The sequence below is a fragment of the Pan troglodytes genome, chromosome 2 (genome assembly GCF_028858775.2).
Source record: "Pan troglodytes isolate AG18354 chromosome 2, NHGRI_mPanTro3-v2.0_pri, whole genome shotgun sequence".
In the NCBI taxonomy this organism is placed as follows: domain Eukaryota; kingdom Metazoa; phylum Chordata; class Mammalia; order Primates; family Hominidae; genus Pan; species Pan troglodytes.
Window position 1 is genome coordinate 139,384,380 of NC_086015.1, and position 20,550 is coordinate 139,404,929.

The following is a 20,550-nucleotide window of genomic DNA, read 5'->3' on the forward strand; positions in this document are numbered from 1 at the left end:
CGTCTCAAAAAAAAAAAGGTTTGCCACTCTGAGTGGAAACCACTTTTAATAAGGTCAAGTAATGCTCATACGTCATGGACCTCAAATTTTTCTTAACCTAGCACCATCTGTAATTCTCTCACTCCCACCAACCACCCTAGGGAAAGCTTGATACGGAACATTTTCAACAGATTCTGACATGGACTTAAGCTTTAAGGAACAGGGAGAAGAATGTGTTTTCTGCTCTAGAGTATTGTCTCCCTCACCGCAGTTGAGTTGCTCACGGCCTCCATTTAGCAATTCAAGGTACCTTTGTGGGCTGGTCTTGAGGCTCGGATTTGCCATATTGATCTCTACCCAAACTTTAATCAATCAGTTAATTCACTTTTGCTTTGTTATTTCAGCTTTGAAGATTATGAAACAGATGAACCTGCCTCTCCCTCTGAATTTGGAAACAAAGGCAATAAAATACTAAGTGCAAGCCTTCCAGAGAAATGTGGAAAGCTTCAATCAGTGGATGAAGAATAGCTGCCGGTGTCTACAATGAAACGAAGATGTGTATTTTAAATGTTTCTTTCTTGTGAAGAGATGTTCTCGTTTGCATACTGCTTTTTAAAGACTTTGATTTCTCCAAGTGTGTATCTGCACTAGGAACTTTGTTTTTAAGCAATAGGTCTGGATACACATTTAACTTAGGAGGCTCCTCCAATTTGCCTCAAACCTCTTACGGAGCTTCTCCTCAGAAGTGGTACCATCGCCTTCCAAAGTCAGCACTCTACACTCTTGAATGTACCAAGGATCTCTTGGCGACAGTGCCAAGCACGGTTCTCTACACAGGTGACTGAAGTTGCCTCTGTGTTGGCTGGCATCCCTGAGTCCCCTCCGGGCTCCTATGGAGCCTAGAAGAAACCTTCACTTGCAGAAAACTTGAGTCAGAAAATTCTGGAACTTGAAAAAGTAGTAAGGGCCTCCAGAATTGACTTAGCCCTAGTAATAAAAGCACTGCCAAAACATCTCAGAGACTTCTTTTAATTATATGTATACTGGAGTTCAAAGATCTTTAACTTACCTGGCTTAATGTAATTTCACAGTTACCTGCCAAACTACTAGTCACTTTACATCCTCAGGTATTGTAACCACTGGGCCTTCCAACTTTGCTGGCAAGCTCTGGTAACCTCCCTGACTGTGGATCTTATATAAAATCTCAAGATAAAAAAACACTTCTTAAATGAAGTATAGAATTTGACTCATACTTGGAAAAAGCCCTTTTAACTTTTATCTTTTATTCATTGAACTATTGAATGATGTATTTAATTTCCAAATTAGTTGATAACTTTTCACTTCCTATCAGAAGGCCTGCTTGAAGACATAAAGGAATAATGATACATTAAAATTCTTACTAGATATATTCCTTCCTCCCAGGAGTTTTAGACTAGCTAATAGTAAAGGCCTCAACGTTATTCTTTACTTCATGTTGAAAACAATTACTACAGATATTTCATCCACCTCAGTATTTATCAAGGAAATGGAAAATGATACAGCTATAAAAGAAAGCTGTTATTTACTGTAGTTGTAGATGTGTTCACTACAGAATCCTACATTTTTCAGCAGGCCACAGTCCAGCCAAATCCTATAATATCCTTGAAAAGAAACTATTAAAAAGGATAGACATTTCTGATGTAAGTAAAACCCCCAAGCAACTTAATATCCATCTGTCAGTCATCAACTTTTCCCCTAGTTTTTTAAACTAGTTCTGAAAGTGTCAAGAATAGCTTCCCTTTCCACCCTACCTAGGTTCCCTCCTTGCTGGCATAAAGGCCAAGCAGTGAAATGAATCTTGGGTTAGAGTTATGGTAGGCAAAAAGAAAAGGAGAATTTAGGAAATAAATATGCTATAAACAAGGTACAGTACAGTGAGAGTTAACAATCCTAGGAATCCTGCCTGTCACAAGCTCCCAGTTCCCTGTCATTTTATCTTCATGATTAGAACTGATCTTCCATTTAACTATTACAGAAAGCAGTAACTATTGCAACTATCTAATAGTTCACACAAAAGAATTTAAAGCTTAAAAATAATTTTTAGGAAACACAATATTCAAAATCTAAACACACTGATAAATTATTAGGATTAAGATTATTTATGTGATAAATGAAATCTCCTACCAATCCATCCAGCCTTTACCAGGGAAGAAAAGCAATTATTTCATTTCAGATAGAAATACAAAAAAAAAAAAAAAAAAAATACTTTTCTTAGAAGCCAGATATGGTTTAAATGTTTTATTATCCATAATGATCTAAACTAATAAGAATCACCAAAAAGTAAAAATTCAATTTTACAATATACATTTTTTTTTTAACTATTTGTTACCTTTTTACCTTGGTTCTCCTTACTGAAGTCCTCTTGCTTTCACTTTGATCTGGTTTTTGAAGTCTCTTAATTATTGGCTGGGCATGGTGACTCATTCCTGTAATCCCGGCACTTTGGGAGGCCAAGGGAGGTGATCACTTGAGCCCAGGAGTAAAGACCAGCCTGGGCAACATAGACTCCGTCCCTACAAAAAATAAATTTAGCTGGGCATGGGTGCACATCTGTAGTCCTACCAACTTGGGAGGCTGAGGCAGGAGAATCGATTGAGCCCCAGGCTTCAAGGCTGCAGTGAGCTATGATTACGACACTGCACTCCAGCCTAGGCGACAGAGCAAGACCCCATTCTCTTACAAAGTCTCTATTATAAAAGTACATCCATCAATACCATTCCATTTAAGATGGGCTATTGTAATTTACCCACATTATCACATTTTCAGGAATTATAAGAATGTGTTTTATTGTACTCCTTCCTTGGAGCTGAATGCAAGGAATGTGAATTCTGAGGAATTAAGGTAGAATATATTTGACTTTCTGGTAAAGATCATGGTTAAGTATAATCATTACTGCCAAACTGGAATTTTCAAGTTGTTATAATATCCCAGGCCCCTTGATAAAAGCTGAGGGTTATCATGACCTTAATGCTAATTCAATGAGAAATGAGTTTAATAGCATAACATTACCAAGGTAATCAAACTAATAGAATTCCATATATCTTCCCTGCATCTTGTCACTGTGTACCAAAGTGTTTATAAAACTCTAGATTCATCAAATGAGATTTGCTCAGCTTTTTGAAATGTTAAGATGTGTTTGGAGAAGGCTGCATGACTTTGTTTTTCCCTTTTAGCAAAACTAAATAAAGTTGTCAAATATGAATCATGTTCATTAAGGTAATTACTACACACTTGTGCTTTTAATCATATTTGCACCTCATTTTTTTGTCTGCAAGAGTAACACTGTAAACAAGCTTGAATGTCAGAGAATAACTCTTTGAGCCCATGTGAAAACTACAAAGAAAGGTCTTTGTAGTAATGATAATATACTGAGAAATGATTTCTTCAGGAGATAGGGAAGAGGACCAGGGTTTGTGAATGAGGCGGAGTTCACAGGAATCAAGGTAGACTTTAGCCTCATCTATAATGCATTATTTTAAAAGAATGTGTAACGGCATGTTTTGGGGTACCTAAATTTTATTTCAGAGGCAAGGTCTATGTTGCCCAGGCTGAGTTCGAACTCCTGAGCTTAAGTGATCCTCCCACCTCAGCCTCCTAAGTAGCTGAGATTACAGGCACACACCACTGTGCCTAGCTTTTAATTTTTTTAAAAAGAGAAAAGTATAAAATACCATCCAAGTATTAGATTTGGTTAAAATACCATACTTTGAACTTAGTATTTTCTAAAGCATTTCTATTTTTTATCTACAATATGGTTATGGACAATTTATTTTTCATCTGATTCCCATAAAACTTTCACTCTTCTTCAACAAGGTCACCATGAAATTGTTTTAACTAAGAATACAATGAAATAAAAGGAATTCTTTATCCCTAGGACCATACTACACCTCCTCATGGAAATGCAGACTTAATAAGGCTAACCAAAAAGATAAAACTGTCAGCTCTAAAACTATTACCTAAGGTAAAAGATCATTTGATCATTTATATTAATAACAAGGACTCAACAATTCAGGATGTGTCTTATTAAATGCTGCTGTTCTTTGGTGGTTTCAAATCCTGATGAAGTAAATCCAGTTACTTCAGTAATAATCTCTCAATCATCCCTCGTTAGCCATTTGTCAGCATTCCTAAGTAACTAGTGGTATAAAGAAAAATAATATAAAAATCAAGGCACTGTGATTACTCTTCCCCAGATGTATATAATACAGACCATTCAGAGCATGCTATCCCAAACTCTTCAGTATTCTACAACATAGAATTAGAAAACTATCATTTATTGATAGATTTAAGGTGTAATACAGGTTTCCAAAAATGTGGCAGTGAGAATACCAGCATAAAAAAGAGAAACTTGTGCTAAAAACAACCTGAATTCATCATTGGCAATATTACATAACAATCAAGGCCCTCACATACTAATGATTTCCACTTTGTCTATATTGCCAACCTCCCATGCATCAAAAAAAAAAAAAAAAACCACAAGATTATCAAACTTGGGAAGCAATAAAGTACTCTATGAATTTTAAGATCATAATATTATGAAAGTTTGGTCAATTTGCAAAATATATCCTCATCCATGTGTACAATCTCATTTCTAATCATTTTTGCAGTGATCATTAGTGAATAAAGAACAGATTTACAACTTTATATAGCAGGGCATCTGGGTTCAACACAGAACTGTTACAAACGTTAGGTAAATACATGTTTCATAAGACACTGCTAACACTTAAAGGAATTAAATAAAATTCCAAATCTTGGAAAGCAAATAAAGACAAGACAACTAAGAAGCATTTTCCACCATTTACTCTTGTTATCAAAAATAGTTCAACTCTTCTTGCAAAACAAAAACAAAATAGTACATACTGGACACATACATCACATTTTTCTTCCTATGGCTTTAGCCCACCCCCACCCCACCAAAAGAGACCAAAAAAAAAAAAAGAAAAAAAAGCCCAACAACAACAACAAAAACAACTCTACCTGACCACATTCACAGAAAATGACACCAGGATACACTACAAAACAGAAGGAGGTGTCATCTGCTCTGTGTCCAAAGGTTTCTTCTCCATGTCTTGTACTAGGCGAGTAACCATCATTGAACATGCCGTGTGCCAAATCAAAACATAACTTCAGCATATGTCAGATCTTACTAGAGATGGTGAACGTAGTAGAAATTGGAAATTTTCCAGCAGTATTTTTCTTTAAATAAGCACTGTCAAAGCTGCAGCTCTTCTTTTAAATCACAGGTTATTTCATTACACCTAGTCAGTCCTTGTTTTATTTGGGCTGTGCTCTTTCAAGCAACTGACTAGATTTCCCTTCAACAGAATGTTTGTGACTCACTTGTCTTCCCCATAAAAATTAATGGGAAGAAGTGCATTTAAACTGAAACATACTTTGTGCTTTACATGCAAAAGAGCATTCTAAAGAAAATCCTCCTAGCTTCAACCTACCTAAATGCACAGGCTTTATAAAAAGGCATTCTTATTAGGCCTCTATAAAGAAGCCTTCATAATGAACAGCACCCTAAAAAAAAACTAGGAGCATATTCAAAATAAAGACTGTGGCAAATAAACTATTAGAGAAAATAAGTCAAAGTGGCGGCCAGTGGCAATAAGTACAATACACAAATCTGGGCAAGTCTGGGAGCATTATTCTGAAATTATTTTAAGTAAATCCCAATTACTAAATAAATCTTTTTATAATTTTAAAAAAATTCTGTCACATACTACATAGTCTAAATTTAATTACCTTCAGAATAAAACTACTCTCCTTCATTTATCCAATTAGAACACTGCTCAAAGTGAAGGAGGGATTTAGAATTTCTTCCCTAGAAATGAGTAACAGCTAAACATTTGTAGTCTGACAGAATTTTACTTTTTAAAAAGATTTCTTAAACATTCTAATGAGGGGGAATTTTTTTTCATAATACTGCTGATTTAAGAACTGCTACATACACCAGTAGCCAATATTTCATGATCAGAAATGGTATGATGTCAGCACAAAGGTTGAGCTGGACACATCAGCTTTCCAACAGGAGAAACATCAATGGCATGTGAAGGCAGCACTGAGTTTCCTGAACTAATGGCTACTTTTCCACAAAAAAATTAGCACAATCTTTATGGACTGACTAGATACCACTTCCTTACATTTAATCATAAACTTTGATTATGCACAAAGCATGGCCATAAACAATGAGGTTAATGTTATTTTTCTTGCCAAAGTTCATTTTGTATAAATCAGTTGCATCAGCTTTGTTCTCAAACTATGAGGTTCTGTAAGAACTAAGGACATATAGTTGTAGGGTTACTCCTCCATTATCTGCAAACTATTTCCCCGACACTAACACATATAACTTAGCAATGAAAACACTTGATACAAGTGATCTATATGCAGGAGCTCCGGCAAGTTAAACCAACAAAACCATAGCTGCCGTAAAACTGTAGCTATTTCCCTACCAGGAGTAGGTTTAAAAGACCCACTGATTTAACAGTCGAATCTCATGTCTATAGCTTCATCCAAACTTTTATCATCATGTGTACTGGCAGCTAAAAACGTCGTTACTGGGGACCCTGTGACATTTATTACACTGGTGCTGGTACTAGCGTTACGCACAGCAATGCTAGTCACATTAATGCCCAAAGTGAGCCTGGTCTGCTCCAAGGCCTTTTCTGGCACGGCAAATGCCTCCAGCTTCTTCTCCCCATTGGCCATATAGGAGTTTTGGCAGCCACGACATATACAATCTAAGCAGGCTTTGCGGTTAGAGTAGCAAGGGCAGCGTTGGCCTCGGCATGTAAGAACACTTGGATTTTGAGTAGCACGCCCACATTTACACCCTTTCTTTTCCTGGGGTTTTTTGTACACAGTCTTGGTAGGACTTCCTGGCATAAAATGATGACTAGGAATCTTTTCCTTTACTGCTTTGTCTTTTTTAAGAATACCTGGCTTGGTTTTAGAGTGAGATTTCTTGGATCCATGTTCATGACTCTTTTTCATGCTTTTAGTAGATAAAAGTACAGTTTTGCTGATTTTAGGCGTTGTGCCTCCATTGGGAACAGTTGCTATAGGTTGAAGAGAAATTTTGCTCTCCCGTTTCACTGTCACAGGAGCAGATGCCCCCAGTGTTGGGCCTCGGATAATGGTAGAAATTGGAAGTGGCTGAACTTTCTCACTGTCGCTCTCTGATCTGGATCGTTTTCTATTCAATTTTGCTATCTTCGGAGTTGCTGCTGTACATGATAACCCATGAAGTGCAGGACTGGTGGACATAAAAACATTATGGCTAAGAGACTGGGAAGAAAGCTGCAGAAAAGGTCCATTGGATACAGTGGCTTCCAAGTTCGGCTGCAAATTAGGGCAACAGACCTCTGTATTTGAAACAGTTTCTAAGCTGCGGAGTACTTCCTCAACACTCAGTAACAGAGAGTCTCCAGGTTTTATATCTTCACTGAAACTGCAGATATCAATGCCTGTGGAACATAAGTCAGTGGCTACTGTGTCACAAACGGGTGGCAGGCTGTCAGACAGATCCTCAGTTTTTATGTCAACAGTATTACATACGTCAATCGTATTTGAATGTTCAGGTGAAGGAATATTTATACCAAATCTATCTATTGAAAGCCCATTATAAGTAGGCAACCCATTGATAACAGAACTGCCAATAGCAATGCTGAGGGTGCTTTCAGACATTGGAGATAAACTAGCTTGAGGATCAGTTGTGGGTTCTGAGGTTGAAGGTAAAGGGGAATGTGTCAAACACAAAGTAAAGGATGAATCTGAGGGTTTTTCTGTCTCCTCACAAAACAATGATCCATCATTAAGCAAAGCCAAAATATCAGAAGAACAGTCAACTGCTTCTATTATATCCCGTGCCAGTGTAGTCTGTGTTATATACTCGCATAGTTTTTTGTAGCAGTTCACTAGGATGCTTAACTGCTTGTTTTCCTCAAACTGCTCATAGTCTTTGCACCAGCTACAGGAAGGTTTCATCATCATTTTCTTGCCTTTACAAGTTTTGCAGACATAATGTTGGCAGGTGGAGTTGGTGGGTGCAATAGGATCTTGTAGCAAATGTCCTAAGGGGGAGAAGGAGGAAAGCAAAGATTTTAGTAAAATAAATTTACCATTTCATAAACTGAAGTTTAGATGACATAAGTAGTCTATCAAAATTGAGATGAATTAAACTCACTAGACCAGATAACAGAAAATATATCTTAGAAGAAACGGAAGAATCAATTAGCTCGCTTGATTTCATGCCATATTCCCCATTCAGTTATCTCAAACCAAAATCATCCTTGATTCTGTGTCTCTCTCCCCAAGCAATACGTTCTGGTCCACCTTCTTATCCTCTTCCTCCAAAGGCTATAAAGTTAAAGAGGTGAAGATCAGACACCAGAAGCACAAACTAGGGTTAAAACCCTTTGGATAGCCAAGTGTGGTGGTGTGTGCCTGTAATCCCAGCTATTCAGGAGGCTGAGGTGATGGCTTGAGCCCTAGAGTTCAGCCTACGGTGAACTATGATCTTGCCACTGCACTCCCGCCTGGGTGACAAAGCGAGACCCTGTCTCAAAAACAAAACCAAAACCCTTTGGACCTCAACCTAACACAACATGGCAATGCTACAACATGCTGAACAAAATCATATTGATTATTTTGTGCTGGACACTGGGGAAACAGATATGAGTAAGAGAGATTTAGTCCCTGCCCTCATAAAAGATAGTCTTGAGGGCATTCATCAGTAGAAAAGTATCTTCACAGAAAAAAAAATGTTTTCAACCAGTTTTTAATGCATATATACTAATCATAAACTTTAAAGAAAAAAGATCAAAATGTCATTTCAGGCCGGACACAGTGGCTCATGCCTATAATCCCAGCACTTTGGGAGGCTGAGGTGGGCGGATCACCTGAGGTCAGGAGTTCAAGGCCAGCCTGGCCAACATGGTAAAACCCCATTTCTATTAAAAATACAAAAAAATTAACCGGGCACGGTGGTACGCACCTGTAGTCCCAGCTGCTAGGGAGGCTGAGGCAGGAGCATCACTTGAACCCAGGAAACTGAGGTAGCAGTGAGCTGAGATCACACCACTGCAATCCAGCCTAAGCAATAGAGCGAGACTTAGTCTCAAAAAAAAAAAAAGGCCAGGTGTGGTGGCTCATGCCTGTAACCCCAGCACTTTGGGAGGCTGAGGTGGGCAGATCACCTGAGGTCAGGACTTTGAGACTAGCCTGGCCAACATGGTGAAACCCTGTCTCTACTAAAAATGCAAAAATTAGCCGGGCAGGGTGATGGGCACCTGTAATCCCAGCTATTCAGGAGGCTGAGGCAGGAGAATCCCTTGAACCCAGGAGGCGGAGGTTGCAGCGAGCCGAGATTGTGTCACTGCACTCCAGCCTGGGCGACAAGAGCAAAACTCCGTCTCATTAAAAAAAAAAAAAAAAAAAAAGAGTTTCAGTAGGAGAGAACTATGTTCAACTACATTAAAACAAAGAAAAAAGGAGTACTACTCAACTCAAATTCTTCTAGAAAAAAATACAAAATGGAAAAAATTATATTTAAACTTATTAAAGAAAAAAAAACTAGGGTATAATACTGGGCTCAAATTCTTCTGACAGATTTCAAAACGACCATGGTTTAATTATAAACCACAAGTATTCTAACTGCGACAATACAGTATAATGAAGTAGTCCCCCGACTTGACACAATTCTCAAATTATAAATGACATATATATACGAACCAAGAAGGGAAAGGAACTAGACCCAGTTCCCATCTCCACTCTTATTCTCCAAAGCTGCAACTGCTCCTTGGTTCCCAATCAAGACAAATGGTCAGCAATTACCCAAAGCGGTACCTCTTCTCATAAATCACACAAAGAATATGTTCAACCACAACAGAAATTAGAAATCAGTGGGAAAAAAAAATGAGAAAAATCCTCAAGTATCTGGAAATTAAACATATACCAAAATAACTTATAAGCCAAAAACATCATAAGAGAAATTGAGAAAACATTTACCAAATGAAAACACCACATATCAAAATTTGGAGAATGCAACTAAAGCAGTGTTTAGTGGGAAATCTATAGCTCTGAAAGTCTGTATCAGAAAATAAGGTATTGAGCTAGGCACAGTGGCACGTGCCTGTTGTTCTAGCTCTCTGAGAGGCAGAGGTGGGACACTCATTTAAGCCCAGGAGTTCAAGACCAGCTTGGGAAAGACAGCAAGACCCTGTCTCTAAAAAAAATTATAATAAATTTTAAGAAAGCGGCTGGGCGGGGCGCGGTGGCTCACAACTGCAAATCCCAGCACTTTGGGAGGCCGAGGTAGGCCGATCACGAGGTCAAGAGACTGAGACCATCCTGGCCAACATGGTGAAACTCCATCTCTACTAAAAATACAAAAATTAGCTGGGAGTGGTGGCACATGCCTGTAGTCCCAGCTACTCGGGGGGGCTGAGGCAGGACAATCGCTTGAACCCGGGAGGCAGAGGTTACAATGAGCTGAGTATGGTGCCACTGCACTCCAGCCTGGCGACAGGGCAAGACTGTCTGGAAAAAAAAAAAAAAAAAGACGCTGGATGCGGTGGCTCATGCTTGTAATCCCAGCACCTTGGGAGGCCAAGGCAGATGGATTACCTGACGTCAGGAGTTCAAGACCAGCCTGACCAACATGGTGAAACCCTGTCTCTACTAAAATAACAAAATTAGCTGGGCATGGTGGTGCATGCCTGTAATCCCAGCTACTTGGGAGGCTGAGGCAAAAGAATCGTTTGAACCTGGGAGGCAGAGGTTGCAGAGTGAGCCGAGATCGTGCCATTCATTGCACTCCAAGCCTGGGCAACAAGAGCAAAACTCCACCTCAAAAAAAAAAATAAATAAATTTAAAAAAAGAAAGGGTTGTCCATCTCAGGGAGACCTGGCCTTCAGAGATGACAGCATTCAACCCCAGGAGGAGCCTGCTTTTCATCCTCAGCCTTCCCAACCTGTGCCGCCCATGGGGATACAGGACAGTAACGAGCTAAACAAAACCTGCTGCCTGAATGGGGGGAACTTGTATGCTGGGGTCCTTTTGTGCCTGCTTCCCCTCCTTCTACAGACGGAATTGTGAGCACAATGTACGTATGCAAAGAGAACTGTGGGTCTGTGCCCCGTGACACCCGGCTGCCCAAGAACTGTTCTATGTGTAAATGCTGGCATGGCCAGCTCCACTGCTTTCCTCAGGCATTTCTACCTGGCTGTGATGGCCTTGTGATGGATGAGCACCTCATGGTTTCCAATACTCCAGAACTACTACTGTCTGCATGTACCACTCTTACGCTTTAAAATAATGAATACATTTCCATAATGGTCTCTAACATTTCCTTATAGTACCAACTACTTCTTACCTCTTTGCCCTGCCCTCCCCCAAAAAACTACCTTTTTCAAAAGGAAATCAGCTATATCTCCACTGTGCTGGAGTCCAGTATTTCTTGATACATGTAATTCTACCAAGGTCTTCTTAATATGTTCTTTTAAACAACTGAATTATATCTTCAGATTATTAAAGATTAATCCTAATGTGAAACTTAGGATACAGTTTTGAGTACAGCTGATCAAAATCAAAGTAGTCTCTAAAAGGAAAAAAAGCCTCTTTAAGGGGAGGAACCGGAGTGCTGAAGTAATGGAAGTCCATCTGCATGTGGAAGGAAATGGGAAGCAAATGGGAAGCAAATGGGAGAGGGAGGTTGGAAAACATAAAATGGGTTACTTGACTGGTGATTAGGTGGGTGTAGAGAAGCAAGTTAAAAGGCTAAATGGAAAGGCAAGTTTCCACCATCTATAGAAAGCATATAAGACAAGGGCTCCCCCTTTTTTCCCAAAAGCATTGTAAAAAGAATGAAGTCTCCTTAGAAAAAAAATTATGCCTCAATATCCCCAACAAGATGGCTTAATAAATTATGTTTCTGGCCGGGCACAGTGGCTCACGCCTGTAATCCAGCACCCTGGGAGGCCAAGGCAGGCGGATCACGAGGTCAGATTGAGACCATCCTGGCTAACACGGTGAAACCCCATCAATACAAAAAATTAGCCGGGCGTGGTGGCAGCCGCCTGTAGTCCCAGCTACTCGGGAGGCTGAGGCAGGAGAATAGCGTGAACCCAGGAGGCGGAGCTTGAAGTGAGCCAAGATGGCGCCACTGCACTCCAGCCTGGGCGACAGAGCCAGACTCCATCTCAAAAGCAAACAAACTAAATAAATAATGTTTCCTCCAAGCTACGCAATCCTTTTAACTGTTGAAGAAGAGAAAATGTTCACAATATATTTAGTTGTAAACCGAGTGATAAAACTACATATTGTAAAGCCCATTTTTAAAACACACTGTATATATGTGTATGCACAGTAAAAATAGAAAATATAAAAAATAAAAAAGCAAAGTCTCAAGTCAATAACCAAAGCTTTCTTTCACCTTAATAGGAATCCCAAACTAAGCAGGTTAAAGCAAATAATGAAGATTAGAGCAGGCCACAGTGGCTCACACCTGTAATCCCATCACTTTGGGAGGCCAGGAAGGCGGGCCGATCACCTGAGGTCAGGAGTTCGACACCAGCCTGGCCAATATGGTAAAACCCTGTCTCTACTAAAAATACAAAAATTATCCAAGGGTGGTGAACACCTGTAATCCCAGCTACTCAGAGACTGAGGCAGGAGAACTGCTTGCACCTGGGAGGAGAGGTTGCAGTGAGCCAAGATAGTGCCACTCAACTCCAGCCTGGGCGACAGAGCCAGACTCCAACTCAAAAAAACGAAAATAAATAAATGAATACAGATTAGGGAAGAAACCAATACAAGAGAAAGCAGAAAAACTAAGGAGAAAAATAACACCAAAAGTTGGTTGTTTTAAAAGATCAAAGAAAACAAGAAAATACAAATTACCAAAATTAGAAATGAAAGGGGTCAGAGTATCACTAGTGCCCTACAAAATGTGAAGAATTAAGGAAGTCCTATGAACAACTTTATGCCAACAATTTTAGAGTACTTCGATGAAATGGATACATTTCTCTAAAGACACAAATGACCAAAATTCACTGGAGAAAAAGTTTTAAAACTGAATAGACCTGTAATAAAAGTTTTAAATAGCCACTGAAGATTTTCCTCAAAAGAAGACTCCAGAGCTAAATGCCTTCACTGGTAAATTCTAACAAATAATTAAAAAGGAATAACACCCAAACATAGAGGAGGAGAAAACACTTCCCAACTCATATTTAAAAGCCAGTAACTACTATGAAAGAAAATAAGGCCACCAGACAAAAGAAAATACAAACCGCCGGGAGCAGTGGCTCACACCTGTAATCCCAAACACTTTGGGAGGCCAAGGTGGGCGGATCACCTGAAGTGGGGAGTTCGAGACCAGCCTGACCAACATGGAGAAACCCCATCTCTACTAAAAATGCAAAAATTAGCCGGGCGTGGTGGCACATGCCTGTAATCCCAGCTACTCAGGAGGCTGAGGCAGGAGAATCGCTTCAATCCAGGAGGCGGAGGTTGCGATAAGCCGAGATCATGCCACTGCACTCCAGCCTGGGCAACTAAATCATCTCAAAAAAATTAAAATTAAAAAAAAAAAAGAAAATACAAACCAAAATCTCCCATAAACATGACAAAATCCATAATAAAACATTCAAGAGAATTCCACAACATATAATACAATACCTATTCACACACACACACACACACAAATTCACAAACGAGAAATTGAACTTCTTTAACTTGATGGTGGTGGGCATCAAAAAATCTAAAGCCAACTTTACTTAAAGGTAAAACACAATGCTTTCCTTCCAAAGATCAGGAACAAGGAAAGGATGCCTGCTGTTGCCACTTCTTTTCAAAATTGTACTTGTTCTCGCTGGTGCAGTAAGGTTCAAAAGGAAAAGAAAAAAAAAAGGCATCAAGACTAAAAAGAAACAAGTAAAATTGTTTTAGTAATGGATTACACAATTCTGCTTACAGAAAATCTCAAAAAACGCACACACGCAAACTACTAGTACCAATAAGCAAATTTAGCAAGGTCATAGCACAAACAATATATACAAAAGTCCACTGCATTTTCCATTTCTATATGCTAGGAATGAACAAACTAATTTTTTAAAATTCCATTCACAATAGCATCAAGAATATACTTAAAATATTTAGAAAAACTTTAACAAAGACTTCTACACTCAGCACTACAAAACACAGCTGAAAGAAATTAAAGAGTATCTAAACAGACACGTTCATGGATTAGAAGACTACCAATATATTGTCAAGATGGCAGTTTTCCCCAAAATTGATGTGTCTGTAAGTTCAATGCAATCTTTAATCCCAGGCAGCTTCTTTTCTTAAAGAAATTGACAGGCTGATCCTAAAATTCATATGGAATCACAGAGGACAGGCAAAACAACTTTGAAAAACAACAAAATTACAGGACTTACACTACTGAATTCCAAATTTTACTATAAAGCCATAGTAATCAAGACAGTGTGGTAATGACAAAAGTATAGACACATGCATCAGTGGAACAGAATTCAGAGTCCAGAAACAAATTATTACATTTATGGTCAACCAATTTGTGTGACAGGGTATCCAGATGATTCAATGGGGAAAGGAGAGTACTTTCTTTTTTTTTTTTTTTTTTTTGAGATGGAGTCTTGCTCTGTCGCCCAGGCTGGAGTGCAGTAGTGCCATCTCGGCTCACTGCAAGCTCCGCCTCTCGGGTTCACACCATTCTCCTGCCTCAGCCTCCCGAGTAGCTGGGACTACAGGTGCCCGCCACCACGCCCAGCTTTTTTTTTTTTTTTTTTTTTTTTTTTTTTTTTTGCATTTTTAGTAAAGACGAGGTTTCACCGTGTTAGCCAGGATGGTCTTGATCTCTCCTGGCCTCGTGATCCGCCCGCCTCGGCCTCCCAAAGTGCTGCGATTACAGGCGTGAGCCACCACGCCTGGCCAAGGAGAGTATTTTCAACATACCATGTGAAACAATTTGATATCCAAATGCCAAAAGGAAAAAAACAAACTTATACCCTTACCTCACAACATACACAAAAATTAAAATGATCACAAACCTAAATGTAAGAGCTAAAATATAGAAATTCTAGAAGAAAACGGAGGAGAAAATCTTTGTAACTTTCTATTGGCCAAAGTGTTCTTATACGTGACATCAAATGCACAATTCACAAAAAGGAAAAAAAATAGTTACATGGATTTTCTCAAAATTAAAAACTTACTGTGCTTCAACAAAAGACATCATTAAGAAAATGAAAAAATGGTCAGGCGAGGTGGCTCACACCTGTAATCCCAGCACTTTGGGGAGGCTAAGGTGGGCAGATCACGTGAGGTCAGGAGTTCAAGACCAGCCTGGCCAATGTGGCAAAACCCTGTCTCTACTAAAAATATAAAATAAAATTAGCTAGGCGTGATGGCACATGCCTGTAGTCCCAGCTACTCAGGAGTCTGGGGCAGGAGAGTTGCTTGAGTCTGAGAAGCAGAGGTTGCAGTGAGCCAAGATGGTGCCAATGCACTCCAGCTTGGGCAACAGAGAAAGACTCTGTCTCAAAAAAAAAAAAAAAAAAAAAAAAGAGGGAAGGAGGGAAGGAGGGAGGGAGGGAGGGAGGGAGGGAGGGAGGAAGGAAGGAAGGAAGATCAAAAATAAACCACAGACTGAGAGAAAATATTTGCAAATCACAATTAAAAAAAAAAAAAATGCAAGCCGGGCGTGGGGGCTCACTCCCAGCACTTCGGGAGGCCGAGGCGGGCAGTTCAGGAGTTCGAGACCAGCCTGGCCAACACAGTAAAACCCCATCTCCACTAAAAATACAAAAACTAGCTGGCTGTGGTGGCATGCACCTGTAGTCCCAGCTACTCAGGAGGCTGAGGCAGGAGAATCCCTTGAACCCAGGAGGCGGAGGTGCAGCGAGCCGAGACCATGCCATTGCACTCCAGCCTGGGAGACACAGCAAGCCTCCATCTCAATTAAAAAAAAAAAAATTCAAATCGGTAAAATGACAATATAATTTTAAAAGCAAAAATCTGAATAAACATTTCACCAAAGAAAATATATGAATGACCAGCCGGGCGCAGTGGCTCACACCAGTAATCCCAGCACTTTAGGAAGACAAGATGGGCAGATCACGAGGTCAGGAGATCGAGACGATCCTGGCCGACACGGTGAAACCCCATCTCTACTAAAATACAAAAAATTAGCCAGGCATGGTGGTGCATGCCTGTAATCCCAGCTACTCGGGAGGCTGAGGCAGGGGAATCACTTGAACCCGGGAGGCGGAGGTTGCAGTGAGCCAAGAGAGCGCCACTGCACTCCAGCCTGACGACAGAGCAAAGGCTCCATCTCAAAAAATTAAATAAAATGAATGACCATAAGCACATGAAAATATGCTCAATATTATTAGTCAAAGTAAAACTGTGGCACACTACTGCCCACCCATTAGAATGGCTAAATTCAAAACAACAATGCCAAAAGTTGGCAAAGATGTGAAGAAACTGGAACCCTTATATACTGCTGGTAAAATGTAAAACAGGTACAACAATCACATTGAAATACAGTTTTGTCGTTTCTTAAAAAGTTAAAACACAAATTTACCATAGAAACCAGCAAAATTCTACTCCTAGGAACCTACCTAAAGAGAAATAAAAACACATCCACACAGAAAAACGTATGTGAATGTGCACAGCAGCATGATTCCTAATGGCCAAAAATTAGACACAATCCAAATGTCCATTAATTGGTGAGTAGATAAACAAAATGTATATTCATGCAATGGAGTTCAGCAATTTAAAGGAATAAAGTATTGGTACATGCCACAACATGGATGAACTTCCAAAACATTTGCTAAGTGAAAGAAGCAGATACAAGAGTACATTACTGCATAATTCCATTTATATAAAATGCCTAGAAATGACAGGAAAGCAGAAAAACAGTGGTTGCCTAGGGCTGAGAGTGGAGCAGTCATTAACAGTAAATGGGCACAATGGAACCTTTTAGGGGGATGAAAGTGTTCTAAAATCAGATAGTGGTGATGGTTACACAACTCTAAAATTTAAAAATAACACTTTAAGACAAGGCACCAATAGTTACAGAATCCAACCTTCTACCTAATGCCAATGTAAGGATCCCTTAAAGAGTGTCCTTAGCTTCATCTAAGGAAGGACACAAGGGATAGGAAGGGAAAAAAATACATATATATGCATTTTTTTTTTCTCAAGACGGAGTCTTTCTCTGTCGCCCAGGCTAGAGCACAGTGGCGTGATCTCGGCTCACTACAACCTCTGCCTCCTGGGTTCAAGCAATTCTCCTGCCTCAGTCTCCCGAGTAGCTGGGATTTACAGGTGCCCGCCACCACGCCTGGTTAATTTTTTATTTTTAGTAGAGACGGGGTCTCACCATGTTGGCCAGGCTGGTCTCGAACTCCTGACCTCGTGATCCACACACCTCAGCCTCCCAAAGTGCTGGGATTACAGGCATGAGCCGCAACACCTGGCCCTATATATGCATTTGAAAAGATAAACCATAAGGTTTAAAAAAAAAAAAAAAAAAGGAGGGCTACCAGGCCAGGTGTGGTGGCTCACACCTGTAATCCCAGCAGTTTGAGAGGCCAACGTAGGCAGATCACTTATCTCAGGAGTTTGAAACCAGCCTGGGCAATATGGCAAAACCCCATCTCTACAAAAAATAAGAAAAATTAGCCGTGGACGCTGGCACACACCTTAGTCCCAGCTACTCAAGAGGCTAAGATGAGACGATGGCTTGAGCCTGGGCCAGAGGTTGCAGTGAGCCGAGATTGCGCCACTGCGGTCCAGCCTGGGCAACAGAGCCTGCACCTGTCTCAAAAACAAAATAAAAGGGCTACCAATTAGGAGGGAGAGACAGAACAAAGTGAAATAGGAAAACACTACTCTGAGTTTAATCTGTCTTATAGATTTTACTTTCAAACCATGTAAATATTTTATATAATAGTGTAACAAAACCAAAATGTTACATGAAATCTCTGAAAACCAAAATAAAGTAACCATAATTTTATATCAAATTGGTGGTATAACAATCCAAAGAGTAACTATTTCGAATGACTATAACACAGAAAATTGGCTCAATCCTTGCAATCCTCATTTTTCTTATTTTCAGTAACCACACTGTTGGCGGCAGTGTTGATAATAATTATAAAAGTGTTAGTGCGTACCATGGGATAAAAAGTCAATGTTAATGCCTTGAGGACTTGGATTTTTTTTTTTTTTCAGTAGGGAGGAGTAGGAAAGTTAAGAGAGAAAAGGTTACATTAAAAATCCTGTAGACCTGGAGTTCAAGACTAGCCTGGTGAACATGGTGAAACCCCGTCTCTACTAAAAATACAACATATTAGCTGGGCATGGTGGTGGGCGCCTGTAATCCCAGCTACTCGGAAGGCTACGGCAGGAGAACTGTTTGAACCCAGGAGGTGGAGGTTGCAGTGTGCTGAGATCGCACCATTGCACTCCAACCTGGGCAACAGAGCGAGACTCCGTCTCAAATAAATATAAATATAAATATAAATATAAATCCTGTAGCCCTAAAATGAATTTCAACTGGACTTAACACTATGAACTCATGTTTTAATCTTAAATGTGTATTTCCTAGCACTATGTGTGTGTGTGTATTTCCTAGCACTATCCACTGAAGAGGCCTGGAAACAAAGAACCCCAGCAGCAATGAATACAGATTACAGGATTGAAAAACAATTTCCTTTTCAAAGGAATCAGAGCTTCTTGGACAAATGGCTAATTTCAAGTTTGTGCCATGAATTGCACAAGAGGAGTTTTGATCACCTTGTTATGCCAGAAAGCATAGAAACTATCAAAATCAAGACTCGGGGCAAACCTGAAGAGGTTCCCACTGGCCAAAGACAAGAAAATCTAAACATGCATGATATAATTAGGCTTTGTGTCCCCATCCAAATCTCATCTTGAATTGTAATCCCCATAATCCCCATGTGCCAAGGGACAGACCAGGTGGAGATAACTGAATCATGGGAGCAGTTTCCCCAGCTGTTCTTGTGATAATCAGTTCTCACGAGATCTGATGGTTTTATAAGGGGCTCTTCCTCCCTTCACTGGGCACTTCTCCTTCCTGCCACCATGTGAAGAAGGTGCCCTGCTTCCCCTCTTTGCCTTCCACCAAGATTAAGTTCCTGAGGCCTCCCCAGCCATGCTGAACTGTGAGTCAATTAAGCCTCTTTCCTTTGTAAATTACCCAGTCTCAGGCAGTTCTTTATAGCAGTATGAAAACAGACTAATACAATGCATAAAATGCAATGAAATGAAGCACATCTAAAATGTTCAAATCTGAGTTCATTTTTTTAAAAAAGAAAACAAAATCAGTTTCAGGATATTAGTGAAGCAGCTCATGAGTCTGAAAACTAGTAAATAAGAGCAAGAATCAAGTATTTGTCCTAATTTAACTTTAGGAAATATACCACCAAATCATGGAGAAGTTTCTCCTCACAGGAATAATCCAGCTAATATGTTAATCAAAACCTCCGCTAACCATGGAGCACCTTAAAGGACTCATACTCTACATGTCTTTAGTCTTCTATGAGGTTTTAGAAGAGTAACCATGCCAACTGCTGAGAAATGAAAATAAGCTGGAAGGCACCAAAACTCACTTAGCTTCACAGACTGCCCACCATTCCCCACCACAAATATCTGAAACTTAACTATTAAAGATGCCCATTGGCAAACTAACTTTATGCACTCAGATAACCATCCTAACTCTTCAAAGTTTCCCCAAGGGTTCTCTATACACTTCACAATGAAGGCAGCTCCAATGATGTGAGAAATAGAAAAGAGTCATTCAGGAGCTTCTTAGCTGGGATCACGGTTAATCAAATATCTAACTATGTCTCTAAGAAACCCCCCACCTCCAACTTAAGAAATACCAGACAACATACTTGAATTTGTTGAAAAAAAAATGCATCTTATCCTAGAAAATAAAATGGATGGGCAATATACAACAGGAGGAAATATGTCAGTCACTGGTAGATTCTCCTATAAAAACTGTGGAGTGTTTAAGGAAAGGTTTGATTTAGCATAGATCGTGTTCCATATAGTTACACACACAAGTACAAAAAAAGACTCACTCAAAATACACACCTTCAGACTTTTTTTTTTTTTTGAGTCGAAGTCTCGCTCTGTTGCCCACCTGGAGTGCAGTGGCATGATCTTGGCTCACCGCAACCTCCATCTCCCAGGTTCAAGCAATTCTCCCGCCTCAGCCTCCCGAGCAGCTGGGACCACAGGTGAGCGCCACTGCGTCTGGCTAATTTTTTGTATTTTTAGTAGAAACGGGGTTTCACCATGTTGGCCAGGCTGGTCTTGAACTGCTGGCGCTCAGGTGATCCGCCCGCCTTGGCCTCCCAAAGTGCTGGGATTACAGGCATGAGCCACCGCGCAAGTCCAGACTTTTAAAAAAAATGTAAAGTTCATGACCAAAAAAAAAAAAAAGTCTCACTGCACTGCCTTGAAACCTTATCTGCAATATTTCA

General features: G+C 39.9%; 2 protein-coding genes across 10 annotated transcripts in view; one reads left to right on the plus strand and one right to left on the minus strand.

The window, feature by feature from the left end:
• Positions 1–3,220, plus strand: part of PPP2R3A (protein phosphatase 2 regulatory subunit B''alpha) — a 181,998-nt gene extending 178,778 nt beyond the window's left edge. For 3 of the 5 annotated variants that reach the window (XM_003310043.5, XM_001153482.6, XM_001153412.6), the window contains one exon: positions 384–3,220. In XM_003310043.5, coding sequence (XP_003310091.1) covers positions 384–507 — 124 coding nt within the window. In that variant the 3' untranslated portion in view covers positions 508–3,220. The remainder of the gene's footprint in view (positions 1–383) is intronic. The other 2 variants (XM_054682260.2, XM_054682261.2) reach the window with 1 other exon arrangement.
• A 1,580-nt stretch (positions 3,221–4,800) lies between these two features.
• Positions 4,801–20,550, minus strand: part of MSL2 (MSL complex subunit 2) — a 47,962-nt gene continuing 32,212 nt past the window's right edge. For 4 of the 5 annotated variants that reach the window (XM_063806247.1, XM_063806246.1, XM_003310044.7 and 1 more), the window contains exon 2: positions 4,801–8,093. In XM_063806247.1, the coding sequence (XP_063662317.1) occupies positions 6,502–8,013 (1,512 nt within the window). In that variant the 5' untranslated portion in view covers positions 8,014–8,093 and the 3' untranslated portion in view covers positions 4,801–6,501. Of the gene's footprint in view, positions 8,094–9,753; positions 9,776–20,550 lie in introns of those variants that run through there. The other variant, XM_054682262.2, reaches the window with a different exon arrangement.